Here is a 20,376-nt window from a genome sequence, read left to right on the forward strand (position 1 = left end):
CCGCTAGGGGGTCCAAAATCTAATCACTTTGAGGTCTCATCAAGATCTACCCACCTACCAAGTATCAAGACAATCCATCAAGGCCTTCTTAAGTTATCGTGTTGACAGACAGACACACACACACACACACACACACACATACACGAACGCCCCTGAAAACATAACCTTCTTGGCGAAGGTAATGAAACTAAACACTATAACTAAAGAAGAAAGGATCTCTATCTTATAAGTTATACAAATCTAATGGTTACAAGAAAAGGGGTCTCTATCTTATATAAGTTATACAAAATGGAATCTAATGGTTAGAAGAAAAGGGGTCTCTATTTTATATAAGTTATACAAAATGGAATCTAATGGTTAGAAGAAAAGGGGTCTCTATTTTATATAAGTTATACAAAATGGAATCTAATGGTTAGAAGAAATCTTATATAAGCTAAAAGTTATACAAAATGGAATCTAATGGTTAGAAGAAAAGGGGTCTCTATCTTATAAGTTATACAAAATGGTATCTAATGGTTAATCCATCTTTTTCAGGTGGCATATTGACATGAAGATTGATATATCCCTGCAGTGTTGATATTGGGCTGACCTGGCTAAAGGTATCTACATCCTGTATGATGAACAGGGAGAAACAATGAATAGTTCTGTCTATATCTGCCCCGGGGGTCAAACTACCTGTACCTGTTCCCTCTTCAAAGGACTCTCATCAGAATGTATAAATACATGTAGGACACAGGTTTTGTTTATCGGTCAAGAATAAAAGTCAGTGACCTAACAAACCAATCCTCTAGCCCAGCCAAAATTTGATAGTAGTAAGATTTTTATTTAGGATAGTATACAAAAAAATTGCTTTAGACATACAATGTAGTTTTGCAGGATTTTTATCCAGACAGGAAAAGATGCTCCCTCTCTTTATAGTCTGAGATATAGGCTCTTTCAACGTTAAGACATAGTAGTGGGATTTTTTATTTAGGGAAGATGATACCAAAATGCTTGCAAATCCCCTTTGAATTATAGTACTCAAGTACCTTTCCTGACTATGTTGGCTGCTTTTCTGTGACTTGCACCCTGTGGCATCAACCAAAGATGAAGAGAATGATTTTGTTCAAGTAAATTATGGGCTGACCTACATGTATTCCAGCCTAGGTCTGTGTTAGTCTTAGCAGCTAATGCCCATCTATCTATGATGACTCACGCCTCAGGCTCTTTCAATGTGAGAACATTTATAACTTGGCACTGCAGGTATTCACCATCATAAGATACACATTTAGAGCACAAACAGGAGGAGTATTCTAGATCTTCTGGGTATTTGATGATGGAAGATAATTTCTTGTTAGGCCAAGATTCAGATTCTCATAGGTACCCCCAAAGCATCTACCTGTAAAAAGTGTAAATGCCTTTGCAGCTGGCCGACAATCAGAGATGCTGTACATGGCAGCTTAGCAAGCTTAGAATAAGCAAGCCTTGAGTGCATTTTCCCTATACCATGTATAAATATTTAAGAACAAGATTTCTACCCTGGACTGTTGGACTACATTATGCATTCATTCCAATAACTTGATCCCTCTTGTCTTAGGTCCAGTTGCCACCATGATTATCGGAAATAAAAATAGCAAAACAGATTAAAAATAATACAGGAAATGCTAGAGATGAATAATGTAGAGAGGTTTCGTGAAACTGAAAGGAAAGCACTTGATGCGGGAAAAGTTCACTCAGCTGTGTTGTGTGTGTGTGTGTTGGCTTGCTGCCGCCATCAGTACAATACAGCAGCCGCCACACAATGCACCGATTACACACTCCTGCTCCCAAAAGGTGGTGGCAAATTTAGACAACATGGAAAGCACAATTCCACCCACCCTAACGCCTGCTGCAGCACCTTTTTCAGCTGTATGATCTCCTCCGGCTCCTCGGCCAGCTCCTGCTTTCCCGCATCTTCCATTTTTTCTAGATCCAGGAGAGAGGCGACGGCCAGCTCACTAAGCCAGATGGGGAAGGCCTTCAGCTGAACATTATCTCATAATCACCCACCCCGGCGGGTACGGGGTCACCATGCTATGGACTGGACGCTGCATTTGCCTCCGTCCGCCGTTTTTTTCACAATGCCCCGTCTGGCGGGCCGGCTTCACGTTACCTGTCTGAGGTTGGTGGTGTAGTACCACCTGATGTGTCTGGCTCCTCCTCACCGCGCAGTCATGTGCCACCAAAGGACCAAATTAATATTACATCAACTCCTCGTCTGTTCTGCATCTTTTACCCAGCCTCCGCGGAGGAAATGCCGCATACGGCTGCTTATGATAATGACAACATTCTACACGCATCTACGGAACTGTATTGTTCCAGTCTGTCTGCTTCATTTAGCATAATGAGAATTCATGGCTAAGGATGTCGATATTTTCCCATTCTTGATTTCAGGGTAACACAGAGCCTGATTTTACATTAGCGTTATGCAAAGAAACTGTATATATCAAACCACTTCGTCAATCTGACACATCCATACAACCACCAGAAAAAATCTTACACAGGGCATTTCTGAAAGTCTTATATTACCACTGACGGCAACACGGCTAGCATTATTTTACGACTTTGGAACATATAGCACGACATATCTGGCACCTTTCATGATCATAAAGGATTTTGAAGTAACGGCATGAAAATGGTTTCTGTCGTATATGCGTGGCGAGTAATATTTTATGAGAATAAGCAACCTGTAGCTCCCGAATCTGGGAAAATAGATCGCACACCTGGGAAGTAACCCGGTGCACTAGACAGGTAAATTTGTCAACCTACATGTATAAAGCTCATTCTTAGATTAGAATTACAGATTAAATATAAGAAAATGTATAAAATGGAAGCTTTACAGGAAATGGTTTTATGGTCTACAGTAATGTTTGCGAATCTTTAATTGCTCCCTTCATACATTTAATAATTATTAGTACAGAGAGGAATTCCCAGGCTTGGTGTAAACATCAGAGAAGATCACAGACACACTTTTGCGATGGTACTGGTTGGTTTATTATACCCATATAGTTAATGAATGCTGTTTATTGACTCCTTGAGACCAGGCAGTTCTAGATTAGGTAAAGGGGACATGTGGGAAATGAGAGAATCCCTTACCTGTCTACCTTCAGACAGGCCGAACATCTATAATGGGCACCCTGTACCCTGAGAGGCTGTTAGGCCAGACTAATGTACTACAATGTTTGCAGAAATCAGTCTGACAATTTTATCTTCTATCAAGTCTAAGACTTATGGAGTCCACAAAAAATAGTGTATTTTCTTCTGGTCCCTTATTTTATAAGCCCACACAAACAAGTATAAGACATGTTTATAAGGCTTTATTCATTCATTTTGTTTGCTTGTTCATACATTTGTTCATCCATCCATCCGTATATTCGTTCTTTCACTCATACACAAAGGAAGAGACGCATATATTTAGAAACTGACCAGATAAGTTCTATTAAGAACTTCTTAAATAAAGCAGCAGCTCAATTTTTTGTAGATAGCCATGTTATAGGGCAAATTTTTTATGACATAATGACATAATGCTTTACAAAAACTTCACTTCTGTTAGTTTATATCAACTACAGCATCATGTGATACCAAGTGATAAGCATTCAAAGATTGTGGCTGCCCATGGTGCTGATAAAACTATCTGATGCAAGGATAAAATGTGACCAGTAAAATGGAAATTATATACTATTGAGAGGGTAGAAAGACTGTAAATCCGATAGCAGAATATGTTTTGAAAGGCCCTGATTAGAATAGTCATGTTATCTTAATCTTTTGTAGCCTGTCTGTATTTTTTTCTGTGCCCGAGTCAGACATTATGAATAATTGATACAGGTACACGACTACTTACAGGTGCAACATACGACATCATCCTTCATTGGGATGTCATCCAGACAGACAACAGTACGTGGGGGTTACATCATTGTGATGCTAAACGCATCTGCCCTTCCACACATCTTCAACTAATGTGCAAATTCTACCAATACATGTATGTTACCACTTATACATGTAATTAGGCCACATCTTCTCACTAATGTGCAAATTCTACCAATACATGTATGTTACCACTTATACATGTAATTAGGCCACATCTTCTCACTAATGTACAAAATCTACCAATATGTTACCACATTAGGCCATACCAATTTATTTTGTTATTTTGTTTTTCCAAAAAATGTGAAGTGACATGGCCACTAATGTACAAAATCTACTAATATGTTCCCACATTAGGTCATACCATTTCATTGTTTCTCATTTTTTAAAGAAAAAATATGAAGTGACAGGGCAAGAAAAAACAAACAAACAGGCCTATGCATCCTATGATAGCCCCAAATACCATGATTATACTAATTTATAGGAACCATGAAGTCAACATACCTACCAATGAATCTTAAGTTTTAATATTATAAAGTTTTATTGCAAATTCATGCCTGAGGGCTAATTGCATGAACAGAAGAAATATTTGGTATAAAAACATAATCATTACACAAAGAACTACTGATAACTACTAAGAAACTAGTAAACTGGTAAAAACTACTGGGTAATAAAACCATTGCATTGATAAAACTGTATGTAACATAACAACTAGGAAGACAAGGAATATCTTAAACTGTCAGGGCCAAAATATGGATATTTGAGTTGAACCTGAATATTTTTCAGACAAATCAGAAAAAAATTGAAGCAGGCAAATCTGAGAACAAATTGGCCTAAATTGATATTTTTTTGTTGCAGTTATGCAGTAAGGGAGATGTGATGGCAATTCAAAAGGCTTACAGCAATACAGAAATGCATCCCCCTTCCAATGCCATTTCCTTTGACCGTGACATAATTTCCTACCCATTTCCTACCTTATTGGTTGACAAAACAGAAAAGGTTGTGATTTATATGATAATAAGTGGATGTACTTGCTGCTTGGGAACCTTATTGATTTACAATCAGGGCTGGAAATACCACTGGCATATGTACTATATGTACAGGTTAGTGCCGGAGATGTGCAGGTATTTGTGATATCTACCTGCACCAAAACTGCACTGGTCCATGACAAAACCATGGCTGGTTTTGTAATGGCCCAGTGCAGAGACATACAAGTGTATGACCAATAGTGGTGAAAAATTAAATAGCATCACTGAAGACAGTAGAGAACTTTGCAAAATTAAAGGTGGTGCTACTTGGAACATTTCTGTCAAAATATTTCAATTTTTTTATGAACTGAAAGGCTAAGAAACTGTTGTGCAGGTAAAACCTGGGGCAGGTTAATTTTGAACTTTGCCTGTACCAGTGCAGGTATGCAGAAAAATTATTTCAAGCCCTAACAGTCAATGATCCTCTTTCAAAACAACCTAAAGCTAGAGATGTTATTTAAAAGTAGAGTTCAGAATACTGTAATGTATAGAATCTTCTAGATGGCAGCCTGCCCCCCCCCCACTTCAGAATGGACAAGCCCATAGGAAATCACCAATGACCAGTCAAGGCAGCTTCAAATCAAAGTGCCAACCAAACTTTCCAATGACGACTTTCGTTTACAGTAATAATCCAGACTTCATACTGCTAATAGTGACCCAGCAGGACACAACTAAGACCTCAAATATTTAACTGTAAAAACAGAATAAGACATCATAGTGACTTGAGAAATATTTGCTTTGAAATATAACACATACTTACTGTTTTGCTTTGGACATTGACTATCTGAAACATTCGTGGATGTCAGGGGGGATTAACTTGTTGGCCTGGAGGCAGACCTCGCGCCGGATATGGAGAAACGGTCTTTGATCTCCAACACCAAAGTCCTGAGCATGTCAGGGACAGTGTCCATCTGATATTTCCATACTCATAGTCGTGTGTGTTCCAGCTATACACTTGGACAGTGTATGCTTAACCTTTAGCTAACTATAGTAACCATTTGGCTACCAATTCTCTATTGCTTACAGGGGTTAGGCAGTAGGGAGAAGGTTAAAGTATCCACTTGCTTTACATGGAACGTGCTATCTGTCCTTCAGATATGATATTACCCTGATTAACATGCCAAGATGGCCCAACATAGCACCGCTCCCATACATACCAGTACACATATATAATATTGTACCCTACCAATAATAAACAGTAATGTGTTGTCAGTACATATATGTTGGTGCTATTTCTCTGTTGGAGATTTGTTTACCAGGCTGAATATGATGCAAATAGATATGACAGATGCTCACTGACACAAGATCGGAGACCTCCTTCAAAAGGTTATCACTGTATCAGACTACACAGGGCAAGGCACAACAGTATTAGGGCCTGGCATTTCAGGTCCTGTCTGACTAACGCAATATGAATTGTTCCATACAACATGTTTACATGGGATTCTTAGGTATGCATTTATGACAACAATGATTCAAGATGCAACTGTTATTAAACTTTCAGTTGTAACACCTTGAATTCTGTGTTTGCTGGTATAATGTTAAATGATTTAAACATGACTTGTTACATGTACATGTAGCTGATACAACTAAACTCATCATGTATGTGCATTGGTTTCAGAGGGACAAGTCGATTGCTGATTGACTTAACCTCTGTTTGTTATAATTTTATATGCCAGACCAACGAGTTGACAACTCATCTTAATTAAGATTAAGCAGAGTACCATACCTTTAAATTCAAAACACACAGGTGTACAACACATACGTCGTATAAAAGTTTTTAACCTCTGTTCAGGCTAGAACTATTTCTTCTAGGAAAATGTCATCTAGACTATATCATCCTAACACTGAATTTGGAAATGAAAAGAATGAAAATGCCAGTAGCATATGAGCTAATAAATCATTGTGCCATACAGGAAATAGAGATTATGGCCATGTGCAGGTTTGGACTGCTATCTGTGAGCGTTACCATTCTGCAATACAACAGCTTCTCCAAGACGGATCCTATCAACAAAAACTACAAAAACAAAGCTGGTTAATTTACCTTCTTCTGTTAGGTGTGGGACTGGAATATACCATGTTGTTCCTTGGCGAGGCAGGGAGGGTTCGTTCAGGCATGCTTTTGGTCTCCTCTCACCAGCACTGTGTTACTGAGGGGGACTGCTCTGGGATTTTTGACTTCATTCCAAACTGTAGGCCAAAGGACAATTCCATTTGTGGCCAGACAGCTGCTATACGGGGGAGGGGGGCGGCGGCAGCACAGTGCCCCAGGACAGAGGTGAAAATGTCCTCGCCTTGATTTAGAAAGGCTGAGATGGCGACATGGGTGCAGTGGGTGGAGGTATCACAATCTTCTGCACGAATAAGAACATACAAAGATAGCATGGGAGGGGAAAGGGCCAGGATTGTGATGGTGTCCAGACTCTTTGAGTAACAGTCTTGAGCAATATATATTTATCATACTGACAGCATTGAGGATTGAGTGGAATGTTGACACAGTGCAGTTGGATACAACCATTCAAACAAACCATAGATCTAATGCCTTACTTGGGTATTTATACATTTTTCACATCAACAGAATGAAGACTACATATACTTTGAAGTCAGACGGGACAGTCCCCGTGGCAAAATCTTCTAGAAATTTTGTATTCAAAAGTAACCTTGGCACTTATGTTACCCGATACCTCATGTAAGAGACAGAATCTTGACGTCAACTGATGCTGGGTTTGAATTAATGGTCCTGATGTCAAAGAGCTTGAGAGAAACAGTAAACATCTACTAGACCAACACATAATCTGACACTACAGACGACATGGGGGGGGGGCACGATGAAAAGAGGAGACAGGTTATATAAAAACAGCAATTAAGCTTACCATACTGGCAGTACATACTGACTCTGATAAATATACTAGGTTACTTAGAGGGATTTGAGATTCTAGAATAAATATGTATAATGAGTATAGTACCCAAAGGCACTATCTAGTATACATGTAGTTGAACAAGAAGTTACATGTATCCCTCAATGGTATTTCCTTCTTTTGATCTGTGAAGTTCATCATGATGTCAATGACATTCTTGAACCTGTATAAGAAGGTTCTTTATTTGACAACCATTAGATTTTCACATCCAATGTTTCAGTGACTGTCTGTCACCTTCAGGACAACAATGACTAGTACTGGTTCTGATTCTGATTCCTACTGCAGTTAGGAACTTTGGTGTCTCTGCTGCAATTTTACAAACAGTCCCAAATGAATCATACAGTGTACATGTATATAAACAGACTGTCTGTGTATATATATTTTTTTTTCAGAGATTTTTTTTTTAATCATTATGAAAGGGAGGGGGTCTTCTGTTTGTAATTTAGGATCATGTATCTTTTCTATATGTATGTGTATAGGGTCTTGCCTCTCCCTCTCCCCTTTTCCATCAAAAAAATGTCCAAGAGAAGGCAGTCTACCATGCTGCAGCCTCCCCATGCCAGACACAACATGTTTACAAACGGAACCAGTGGGATATCAGTCATCAGTCTCCTCCTGGGTAGGTAAGCAGGGCGGAGCTCCTGCATGTGTTTATACAGGTGGTGTACTGTCACCACTTCACCAACCTGAACCACATGCTGACATCTTCACTTCTCATGCCACTCAAAAACACATCATTCCTCAGAGTCCAGCTGTGTTTCCAGGGCTCCAAATACTTTTTCTCTGCATACCTGCACTGGTGTGGGTAACATTAGAAATTACCTGCACAGGCACATTTTACCTGCACCACTCAGTAATTTTTTTTTTTTATTTTTTTTTATTTTTGTCTGGTAAAGTTCTTTTTTTTTTGCATCTCTGTTCTTTATTGAGTATCGAATACATATGTACATAGATAATAAATTGTTACATCAGATTCATCAATTTCTGTCTGTTTGTACAATCTTTAACTTAACTATCCTGACAAATTGTCTAATACCTTTATATATATTTCAGACCTCTGCACCACTCAGAATTTAGGAAGTATGGATCATACTAAAGACTGTTCAAAAACCATTGCCATTATTTCTGTTATAGGTGGTCAATTCAGCAATTACAAATCCACATACACCAACATGTAGATATCAACTTTAGGTTAGGTGCAGGTAGACATCAAAGCATAGCTACAATATTTAACCTACACTAATCTGCATATGCAGGTGGTATTTCGAGCCCTGCTTACTAATGATGTCTGTGCTTTACAGGTGACAACTCCTGTTCTGTACAGGTGACAACCTACAGGTAACTGACTCCGACTTCCACAATAGGTTAGGTGTAAGTGGTTCCCGTGTTCTCCGTCAAGGTCTCCTGACTTCCAACGGAAGGTGGCTCAGGTGGAACAGGGGAGATCTCTCTAAAGCGGGTCAAAGGATTAGATTTCTCACAGCCACACACCTCTATTTCCAGTCTCCTTGAAATAGGCAGAGTGATTTCAGACAACAAGCTGGTCTGGCAGAAATTTATCTGAAACTTGGCTACTGTTATTCTTGAAATTACACAATTACTGCATATGATACAAAGTATCAATCAACATTACATGTGTGCAATTTGATATAACAGTATTAACACTCATCCACATTCTACTAAGTTCTAGTAGTTTTACTACAGATAATATCCTGCAGGAAAAGTCCGGTCTTGCTGAAGTGTTATGACAAAAGAGTGGTCATAAAGATTTACTAATGGCTGGTAGGTGAAGGTAGGCTGAAGATCCCACTATACTACTGCTGGCCATTGACAGTCTCCCTGATAACGTCCTGATTAGATAAGAGAATATTAAGATTGGGAGGTGGCAGGTATCCTCCCTCTGTGCATTTTTGGTGTGTCTGATGATCCCTGTCAATCAACAGCAAATGGCAAAGGAGGATGTTGGTAAACAAATGCCAAGTTGGCCTACTTTTGAGATGCAGGGCACCACTATGGGAGTCATGCACTGTATACAGGTACAAATGTAAAAGGTTATGAGGCCAAGCACAGAAGACTCAAGAGGGACAAGCAATACACATGATAAAATTAATAAACTGATGAATATCTGCTATATACTATCTAGTATTATACAATCAATATATACAAGCACTTTTTATGCAATCCTATACAAGTAAAAAGCAAGCAAAACTTCATTCAAGTTCAACGGTTCTTTCCTTTTTTAAAATCTGTTTCCTTTGTCTGATGTACACATACATGTACATGGAATTACTAGTACTATATTATAGTATTCATACAAAAGCTCTGGATTGTCCAGCTTTCCCTTTTTCCATTGTTTTAAAACAGACCCCAACAGAACTTCAAGTTTCTGAAACATTGCAGCTGTTATATGTGACCTGTACTCAAATCGACTGGACAATGTAGACTTAAGTTCTGCCTGATTTTGCCTGACAAACTATGATGAAGAAACTAAAAGTAAAACCTCTCAACTCAAAATATACACAGTCTACACACACCATATAATCTGTGTATAATACGCATGCATGTAAATCATTGTACTTACTTACTCTCACTGGTGGTATTTTCTTTGTGTTTGACATGTGGATTTACTAATAGTAACATCAGCCCAGGACTGTCCTTCAAAGTGGATTAGGATTAGTTCCCTGACCACTACGCAGTTGGACTGGGTTACGGTACAATAGTTCACTTCCTCATGTCCTGGGATCTAATATAGCTTCCTTCTCAACTTCTCAGAAAATTCAAATCTAGCTGTCAGTCAATCTCTGATAACAACTATCCCCGAGGGCACACATCAAAGAAGGTATTTCTATGCCTCCATACTATCCAATAATCATTAAAAAGCATGTAACATTCTACATTTGAGCAGGGAACTTTATATCCATTATGCAAAGTCACTGGAAGGTGAAGACTAACGGTGTGATGCAAAGGAACTTTCTATGTTTATCACATGAGCCAAAACTCTTGTTGTATTCTCTTTTCCTTGTCAGAAACTTAACACCAAGATAAATATACACATGTAAACAACATTAGGAATGTACCAGTCCAAAAATCCTGGTCAAGAAACAACATTACACACAGGTGGCTGCTATGAATCATACATATATATATACTATACAAAGATGACATTGTGGTATGATGCAGAGGTCATGATGACCTTGGTCTGTATAAAATCCCCATCTTCCTACTACTATCAACACTGTGTATTACACAGACATCTGACAAGCCCACCCACAATGACCCTTGACCTCCATTTCAAAACAATCCAAAGCTTTCCAATCACACACACATATATATTGCTTGGGGCTACCAGCTACATACTTCCCTCTCCTAAGCACAGTCTTCCCTTGGGTTAGTACTGAAGTGCAAAATTTAAGACTCTCCAAGCTTTTCACCTATGTGTTTAAAGGAATTCTAAATCTGTTAGGGCGCTGACAAGTTACACTAAGCAGTGTTACAGGCCTGATTAAACTGCAAGGCCTAAACAATAACCCTTACAGTGAACACCACCCCAGGCCAAAAAATCCTGAAAAGTGACTCTTGTGCCACTCGATCATGTAGCTGATCCTACATTTGTCTAACCTGCCACTTGTGTATGGGTTCCTGTGTCAACCATATGTCTGAACAAGGGGGTAAACAAACATGTACACATCGTATATCTCCTTACCACAAAAGGGCGGCATGGACTAGAGCAGGTCCCTGATTGGTGCTTTATTCTTCTCAGTAGTTCACCAAGTCAAATTCAAGTGGGAGACAAAGCAGGTTTCACTTACACTGTGTACAAATGGTTAAAATTTACAATTCCTACTTTTTTCCCCACAAGCAGTGACTTTAATCCCAGATTCTAGCAACTAAAGTTACATGTCCAGCTAAATGCATGACTGTGTTTTTAGGGAGTGTGATAAAATGGTTTTAAAATCTGCTCACATATATTTTACCAAGGACACTAAGACTGTGTACGAGTTATTCTAATTCAATACGATGGGGTGCAGATCTGGAAGGCAAATTTCTGCATGGACATATTGATTTTCTGACAGACAGGCCACACAGGTGAGGTGATGCAAGTCAACTTCACAGAACATCAACGGGAAAGAACAGTTATCAGCACTGCTGGGTCTTTGTTTTCTTCTATCAATTAGTCATAATTCTGAATAACTCATATGGAACAAGATCACTATGAAGATACGGTGCTGCAATATTGAACATGGAATACATTTCACACGTACACTGTATATACATAAAATACCATCCACACTAGGTATTATTTTACTGGTGGCTAGAGGAAAGAAATATGTTTAGTACTACAGCTGGGTTAACTCAGTGCTATACAAACTTCATGTTGGTATTCGAACATGTAAGAAAAACAAGGTAGGCTGAAACAGAGCATTGCTTAGAATACAAAGACCACAGATCAAATGGTCCAAAATGCCGAGGGCACTGGAATGTTTTGAAAAGACCTCACACTTTGTTGAGAAAATTTTCAGGATGAGGACTTTGGCACTGGGGGCCAATTGTGCTCCCATGTTACACACGACGCCAGGGATTCCAACCCCGCGAAGAAGAACACGGGTTCTTTGCGGAAGAAAGGATTTGGGAAATTGAAGTCTAAATGTCAGTAATGAGGGCAATCTTTTTCCAAGTGTGAATCTATTCCAAGAAACATGCCCAACATAACTGCGATGTTTTCTTTTCCGTCACAGAGACGTGTGTAATATGGGGCCGATCAAAAGTGCGGTATGGGAACCTCTGTGACCTTCTCATTACTTCTCAATTGCCTGAGGTCCTGCCCTGTTGACCATACACTGATACAGCCTGGCTGTCTGAAGTGCATTGTGAAAAGAGAAATGTGACGAGAATTCTTCCCAGCGCACTTGAGGACGTGTTACACAACTTCTGACATGTCACCGAGAACAAGTGACAACAAATTGAATGCACAGATTATGCAAACACGCAGACTGACTGAAGAAATCTCTGGCATTGCCCGGGGAGGTCACGGGAGAGTCACATTACTTCTAGACTTATAATAGTGAGGAAGTTGCCAACAATTGACAGGTAGACCGCTTCCTGAAACTCTGGAATTTTTAACCAGTGATATGATGAAGAGACAATGTCTAGGAACACAGAGAGACGAAAAAATCAGTCCGTGCACGACAGTTGGTGTCATCAGACAGCCGTATCCTGTCCGCCCTGGTGTCATCGTGGGTAGGGTTCAGAGTGTACCTAAGAATAGCCCAGTCGTGGCATCACTTATGTTTCAGCATGAGTTCCAGGAACTATGCCAGTTATCCATCTGCAGGAATGTTGACCAGAAATAAACTATGTGATGTTACAACACCCTCTGCCAGATAGTAGTAGCGTGCTCGCTTCGAGGAGAAAGCCTGGCTGAGCCAAACTGCACTATTGTTTAACACATTTATTGATTTATTTGCTCTGAGGTCATTGTTTACCTTGTCATATGACAGAAGCCTGATATACCCACTGTTGTGGGATAGTCTTTCACAAGTACATGGTCAGATTCAGACATACACACACAGCACAGCTTACAGTAAATGTGTTCTATATGGCACACATCAGATAAGCATGCATGAGCTTCCATCATAAATATTCTACATGAGGAAGTGTATGGTTCAGCCATAATTGGAGTGAAAATTATGCAGGTGTTCACAGTCAGTAAATTTGTGTTGGAACTGTTTCAAGCTTGTCTGTGACTCTGTAAAGTGAGATACGTTAATGAACAAGTAGAGCAGCACTAAAACTAATGCACCAGACACCGTTACATATAGTGAGTCAGTTACAACAATGGCTTCATAGTATTTAAAGATCATCACGTGTACATGTATACGCCTGCGCTCCAAGCTGGACAATAGCAAAATGGGGAAAGAACAAAATATCAAAACCTATCAGCCCTACGATATATGATCTGAAAATGTGTATAAATGGCTAAGAGACAGGCGGAAACACAACAGAATGTCCTACCTCATGGCTTCCTGTTATTCCAGCCTCCAAAAATGACAGACGAACTGAAGGAACGGTCCCGCTATAGTGGACACAATATCTCGCCTCGGTGAATTATCCTGGGGTATTCTTTCAAACCGACGCTTCCGACTATGTCAGGAGATAATCCTTCCTGATCTGTGTGTTCTGGATGAAGCTAGACGGAGAAAGTGAGGAGGAAAATCGCTTCCGACCAGGCCCAGCCCGCAACTCATTTCACATGCACGGCGCCATCTTGGATCTTTGTGTCAGACAGCAGGCTGGGAGATGTCCACAAAAATATCCACACACAAAGACTCCGACCTGTATACAACTGCCAAGTTTTTTCGTCAGGAAGGACGCGAAGAGGCCGAGTTGTTGAAAAAAGGACCGCCGCGGCTAATCCAAACGGGAAATTAAATTCACAAAGAGGTCAAAGTTCGTATGACTCCGGGTTGTCATTTCCGGTTAGTGCTGAAGCTGTGCTGAGTTGTACAAAATTTTCAATTTTCTGTCTTTTTCCCACCAGAATGACGTTCATAACTTCGTGGGAAGAGTTCGCCAAGGCGGCAGAACGATTGTATCAGGCCGACCCCGTGAAGGTAAGCTAACTGTAACACCGTAGCCTCATGAAATGACTAGGAAAACCTAAAAAGAAAAGGCTTTCTCACACATGTGCCACAAGGTTTAACGTTTGGTTAGACTACGTTATGGATATGGACATATGTCATGAATAATAATTCCCACCTACAGCTTGAGCGGACTTTGTGATACCGAATCTGTTCACAACATACAGATGAACTGAACCTTGACTGAACACACTGCACATATTTTAGGAAACCACATTTATCTCCAAGCAGATGTTGGGATTTCTAGCTTCCCCATTTTTTAAAGTTTTTCTGAGCAGAATTATCATCAATCCCATTTATTCACACTGAGAGGCATTGCTTCCTCCCCTCACTTGTACACCTGAAGGATATTATTTTATAGCAAAAGAAACAACTAAGTCACATTTACTAACGGTACTATTAAAATCAAGACGTCAAAAAGCAAAACAACAAAACAGAACTACCATTGTATGTAGTATAACGAATCCAATATCAGGTTTACACCTTATCTGGCTTCCAATACAAATTCAAATGAGGCTGACACTTCCAGGGTAACACCAGATCAACTACAATCCACTTCATCAGAATCATATTCACATGTAAACAAGGGCGTTACATAATTATAAACATGATCTCCTTTCTTGGAATATTTTAACTGCACATTGCTTATTGGTCACCATTGAGTAACAGGAGAGAGGACATGGACCTGCAATATTTGGGCAAGCACACTGGATCCCCCTACTGGAATAGACTGTGACCCGATTTACACGCGGGCGAACACCTGGCGGGACGAGAACTGTGTGGAAATCAGCCTGCTTTGACGTACATCGTGAATGTATGTTCAGATCGTACATTATCTTGAGGGCTGGCGTACGATTTGAACATTATACGTTCTTCACGTGCGCCAAAGCAGCCCAATTTACACATAGGAAAAATTTGATGTAACATAGTTTCGTGTGCTTTATTTGCTGCATATGCAGTTTTTTTACCATCAGGTTTTCGTCCACATATAAATCAGGTCTGTTTTGGGTTCTGCACCTAGATTTAATGCCCAAGGCATACCTATAAACAGAATTCGAAGTTACAGAACTAAAGACTTATGTCCCCTATGAAGGACAATCTGTTTGTGTGTTGTCCACTGTTTCAAGCCCAACACCCTTCACCACCATATGGTCCTCTATATAGTACAAATGTCTTAGTTTTTCTCCATATCTTTCTTGACATTGCAAAAAGACAATGCAATGCAGGCACTAGGCAGCTACTAGCTGATAGTGTCACCTCACATTTCCTAGATGCATAACAACGGTGAACACAACGTTAATTGCAATCAAATAATTAGCATCAGATATATTTGCCATGGACAGGACACAAGATAGAGTCCAACAAATAAAGCACACATCAGTGTGAAAGTGTGAGATCGTTTGGTGTTCTTCAGGTACAGATGTCATCTGTACAGTAAATCAAAATGCTAACAGGATATTCTTATCCACTAAAATGGACCAGTCCTCCTGGCATGTTCTAAAGCATGTTGCCCCAGCCTATATATATAGCATTGATTAGTTTCCCATCTGTGGACCTTAAAGTGTTGTTGTTATGGCCTAGATTTTGAAGGGGAGGGGATTACATGCTAGGGGGTATCTCACTATAGTTATATTTGCTCCAGCTTAATCAGCAGGGAGGGGGTTAGCAGGTTAAATACAAAGAGTTTACGAGTATGTCGTGCAGACATCCTATCTCCTTGATGTTGGCGTTGATATTATTAGTTACCAAACTCAACTGCTACATGTAGGTCTTGTACATGTGTCAGCATTGAAAATGTGAAGACTGTAGGGTCAATGAACGCATCAAAGCAAAACTCAACTCTTATTGACATTCAAGTGTATATAAACTTATTCCAGCACTGCCACATGAGTGGGCCAAGGGAAAAAACGTTGTGTTTCATGTTTCCAGACCGACCCTTGAAAAAACTGCCAACCCCAGCCTTTTTTTGTTGTGCAGACCCCTGCAAGGGAGAGCTGATCAACCTTTTCTAACTTAATGATCTGTGATCTGAGTGATGAAATGTTGTACAATCAGTTTTCCAATATTGACATTGAAAATATAAGTGTCCTCATGCAATGTTTACTTTGTTACACTGTATCGTATAAGTTGGATCACTAGAGGTCACCAAAGAAAAAAAAAAGATCATAATCCCTACCTACTGACCCTATTTTTTCAGGACTGAAACAGGAAACACAACATTTTTTTCCTAGGCCCAGGTACTGGTAACTGATCATAACCTCCTTTGTGTTTCTTCTCAGTGCCGGTTTGTGGTCAAGTATCGACATTGTGATGGGAAGCTAGTTCTTAAAGTCACAGATGACCAAGTGGTAAGTTTCATTTCTAGAAACGTCATGATTGCACCTGATAATTCAGCATTGCACATGAGTCATAGCTGTATTCTAACATGAGGTGAAAGTACATGTAGTCTACTGTACAATTGTTGTATGTTACTTTGTATATGAAGTTCTGTTTTTGTGCTATAAAAAACTGAATTATAGCGGTATACTTTATTCATTAGAGTACAAATGCAAATGTATGCACTATCATATATCAAACAGTGTAAGTAAACACATGCATATCTTCTCACTCCTTATGTTTCCCTCCAGTGCCTCCAGTACAGAACTGAGCATGCCCAGGACGTCAAAAAGCTGGAGAAGTTAAACAGTCTGATGATGCGGCTGATGGCAACCAAACAGGCCTAGGAACAGACTAACACACCAACTCACCATCATGGACAAAGCAGAGACACAATCTACGAACAGAAAAATACTTGATCACTGTGAAAACGGAAATCTTCATAGGGGCCGTGCAACCAGGACTTGTGACTTGACAGTGTAATCAAAATACATTTTCAGTATGCATTTCAAAGTTACGTAGCATTTTTTGAAACTTATATTTATGTAGAACATGAATCTCAAATATGATGTGAAAAGTAGTAAGTTGCTCGTGATGTAGGAGAAAGAAAGACATCATCCTCTAGTTTTGAAGGACAGTTGCATGTCCGGACTGGTAGTAGTCACAGTTGCACAGCCAATGTTGTATGATGTAACGTGTCATAATGGGAAGTGACACAACATGAAAGGTCTTCCGTCGGGTGGCTGTAGCCTTGAACACCCTTACAGGGGGGCCCAGAGGAAGGCCGAAGAAGACACACCGTGTACGTGTCTTCCTCTGCTGCATTATCTAGTCCCCGTGGTGGCTCAGACATCGGTGGCCAGGCCTTGAACACCCGTACAGGGGGCCGTGTACTGAGCCTTGTGGGAGGGACATGTTGGCAGAAGTGGTGCCTTGATGCTGCTAGACTTGGGTGGCTGAAGAAGCCGTGAACACCCACAAGTTGGGGGCCCAAGGAAGGACACTACAGATCCACAGGAAGAAACTGTAGTTGTTGTTATAAGACAAGGATGTGTCATTCCATACCACATTAAAAACAACATCCTGTCCTTATCCATCAAAGAAGTGATTAAATTTAAGTTCAAGATTACATGTATTATTGAATAGACCTGTTTTGGGTCATTTCGTATGACAATATACTATTATTGACAAGTCTACAAGTAGTTTATGAACAGGTTGTAGTTATTTTAAGTTTCGACTATGTACTACTTGTGATTAAAGAGAAGGTTGGGAACTGTCATGTAACCAACAAATACTGTAGTCTGATTTTTCAATTCACAGTAGAATTTAGAAAAGGTAATTTTCTGAAATTCATCATTTTCAGTATTGTTTGTTAAAATGAAAATACAGTGTACAATGATAAAGTAAAGTAAGAATAAAGAAAAGTGATGCAAATCAATTGTGGGTTGTTTTTAGTGGTGCTGTTATTTAGTGAATTTTGGGAATTTTAGAGAATTCATGGGTTGATTTTAGTTTATGATTGATCATTATTTCACCTGCCTGTTGTATTTTCCAGCAAAAAATTGAGAGCTCAGACTAAATTGGTGTGGCTTCAACAAAGATCAAGGCAAGGAGGAAAATTATCGGTCCTGTGAATTGATTTCGGCCTTCCAGCAGTTTCCCTTCAAAATGCATGTACAGGGACAACCAGCATGTAAAAACAACTTGACTGCCATTCAAGTAACTTCCGCCTGTGTCGCTGCTGAGAGGTTACTAGTAGATATCGAGTCCCCCTTGACTCCAGTGGGATAGTCCAGGGCTCGGTTTTTTGAGGTCATTGACCTTAGCTTCAGCAGACGACAACAAACATGGCTGCCACTGGGAAGACAGGAAACCTGTCTCTCGTTCTCAGCAGCCTGGTGCTGCTTGTTTTGTTGATGATCACACCCCTTACATGGAGCCAGATGCAGAAGAGGCCAAATATTGTCGTGCTCTTTGCAGACGATCTTGGGTATGTTTATTTTCCTTCTAAGATAACGTCAATTTGCCACATCAATAGGCACACGTTATTTCCATCCCGGACATAATGGTGTTAACAAACGATAATTCTAAGGACAGGATGGTGGTTAGAAAGAAGCTAAAAATGAAAGCTATAACATATAGCCTGCATTGAAGCCATACTGCATGTAGCCGTGGCGACTCTTGATTCGGGCTTACATTGCATTACCCTCTTGCTGAGGGTAATGCAATGTAAGCCCGAATCAAGAGTCGCCACGGCTATACTGCATGGTGATCCGTGGTCTGACTGTTTGTAGGTACGGAGATCTGCCCACGTACGGTCACCCTACCTCCTCAGCACCACACCTGGAGAGGCTGGCACAGGAGGGGATGGTGTTCACTCAGTTCTACAGCAGCTCACCTGTCTGCAGTCCATCCAGGTAAGGACTGGAGGTTCACACCTGTCTGTAGTCCATCCAGGTAAGGACTGGAGGTTCACACCTGTCTGTAGTCCATCCAGGTAAGGACTGGGGGTTAAGTAAGGGATTGTGTCCTTATTTGAGAATTGAAGATTTTCAACACAGGGAAGTTTCATGATCTTGCTTTGACCCTATCCCAGCTTTGCTGTAGTTGAATGTTTCGACAAACCTTTTTCTGCAAATCTGCAATCAGTCGTTGTTGCTTGGTTTGACAACAGCTGTTGTCTCTGAATATGTTTACCTGGAACAGAGCAGCCCTTCTGACTGGGAGGTACCAGGTTCGATCAGGGGTGTGGCCTGGTGTATTTTGGGCTGACTCCACAGGTGGTCTGCCACTGAATGAAACAACCATCGCAGAAGTGCTGAAGACTCAGGGATATGACACAGCTATTATTGGTAAGCATTTCTATCTTACTACCCCACTTACAATTATTGTGTCATCATTCTATGCTTCCGTATGCTTCTATGCTTCGTAGCTGTTTGGCATCAAACTTGTGTTGGTTATGCTGTTTGGCATCAAATTTGTGCTGGTTATGGGGTAAGGCAACAGGGAGAAGGTTAATGATGTTCACATCACAACAGGTAAATGGCACCTGGGTGTGGGGGTGAATCAGACCTACCTCCCAACCAACCATGGGTTTGACTACTACTACGGCGTCCCCTACTCCCACGACATGTGTCCGTGTCCAGTCTGCTTCTGGCCAAATGTCCCGTGCGGTCTGAACGACAACTGCGGCTCACAGTGGACGGGCTGTCCGGTCTACGAGAACGATCGGATCGTAGAGCAGCCCGCTGACTTACTGACCCTGTCGTCACGTTATGTGAAACAAGCCAGCAGGTTTATCCAGACCAGCGCTGACAGGGGAAACCCATTCTTCCTGTACCTGGCCTTCCAACACACACACCATCCACAGTTTGCTGGTGTGGAGTTTACCAACACTTCAGCAAGGTACTAGTACGGTGGTTCTGTTTAACCTTTAGAAAGCTAAAGAAGCTATTTGGCTACCAATTCTCTATTACATTTGCAGTTACAGGTTTAGGCAGCAGGGAGAAGGATAAAATCAAAGCATAATTTAAGTGG

General features: G+C 40.4%; 3 protein-coding genes across 3 annotated transcripts in view; 2 read left to right on the top strand and 1 right to left on the bottom strand.

Moving 5' to 3' along the window:
* The window catches only part of LOC109488146 (protein enabled homolog), a gene marked incomplete at its 3' end in the record, with an annotated part of 46,148 nt that extends 31,900 nt beyond the window's left edge, over positions 1-14,248 (bottom strand). Inside the window, exon 1 of the mRNA XM_019792305.1 lies at positions 13,838-14,248. Within this exon, the coding sequence (XP_019647864.1) occupies positions 13,838-13,842 (5 nt within the window). The remainder of the gene's footprint in view (positions 1-13,837) is intronic.
* A 24-nt stretch (positions 14,249-14,272) lies between these two features.
* LOC109488167 (signal recognition particle 9 kDa protein-like) lies at positions 14,273-18,273 on the top strand. The gene is made up of 3 exons (XM_019792326.1): positions 14,273-14,436; positions 16,743-16,811; positions 17,091-18,273. Exons 1-3 carry the CDS (start codon positions 14,365-14,367, stop codon positions 17,184-17,186), a joined length of 237 nt encoding a protein of 78 aa, XP_019647885.1. The 5' UTR covers positions 14,273-14,364; the 3' UTR covers positions 17,187-18,273.
* Positions 18,274-18,684: 411 nt separating this feature from the next.
* The window catches only part of LOC109488254 (arylsulfatase A-like), a 6,296-nt gene continuing 4,604 nt past the window's right edge, over positions 18,685-20,376 (top strand). The window contains 4 exon segments of the mRNA XM_019792461.1: positions 18,685-18,829; positions 19,134-19,256; positions 19,546-19,691; positions 19,878-20,244. Coding sequence (XP_019648020.1) covers positions 18,687-18,829; positions 19,134-19,256; positions 19,546-19,691; positions 19,878-20,244 — 779 coding nt within the window. The 5' untranslated portion in view covers positions 18,685-18,686.

Source organism: Branchiostoma belcheri, unplaced genomic scaffold, assembly GCF_001625305.1.
Source record: "Branchiostoma belcheri isolate BF01 breed outbred unplaced genomic scaffold, Haploidv18h27 scaffold92, whole genome shotgun sequence".
In the NCBI taxonomy this organism is placed as follows: Eukaryota; Metazoa; Chordata; class Leptocardii; order Amphioxiformes; family Branchiostomatidae; genus Branchiostoma; species Branchiostoma belcheri.

Coding starts and splice junctions, on each gene's coding strand:
- LOC109488167 (XM_019792326.1), top strand. CDS start 14,365: ATGACGTTCATAACTTCGTGGGAAGAGTTCGCCAAGGCGGCAGAACGA. Junction 14,437..16,742: donor ATCAGGCCGACCCCGTGAAG/GTAAGCTAACTG, acceptor GTTTCTTCTCAG/TGCCGGTTTGTGGTCAAGTA. Junction 16,812..17,090: donor AAGTCACAGATGACCAAGTG/GTAAGTTTCATT, acceptor GTTTCCCTCCAG/TGCCTCCAGTACAGAACTGA.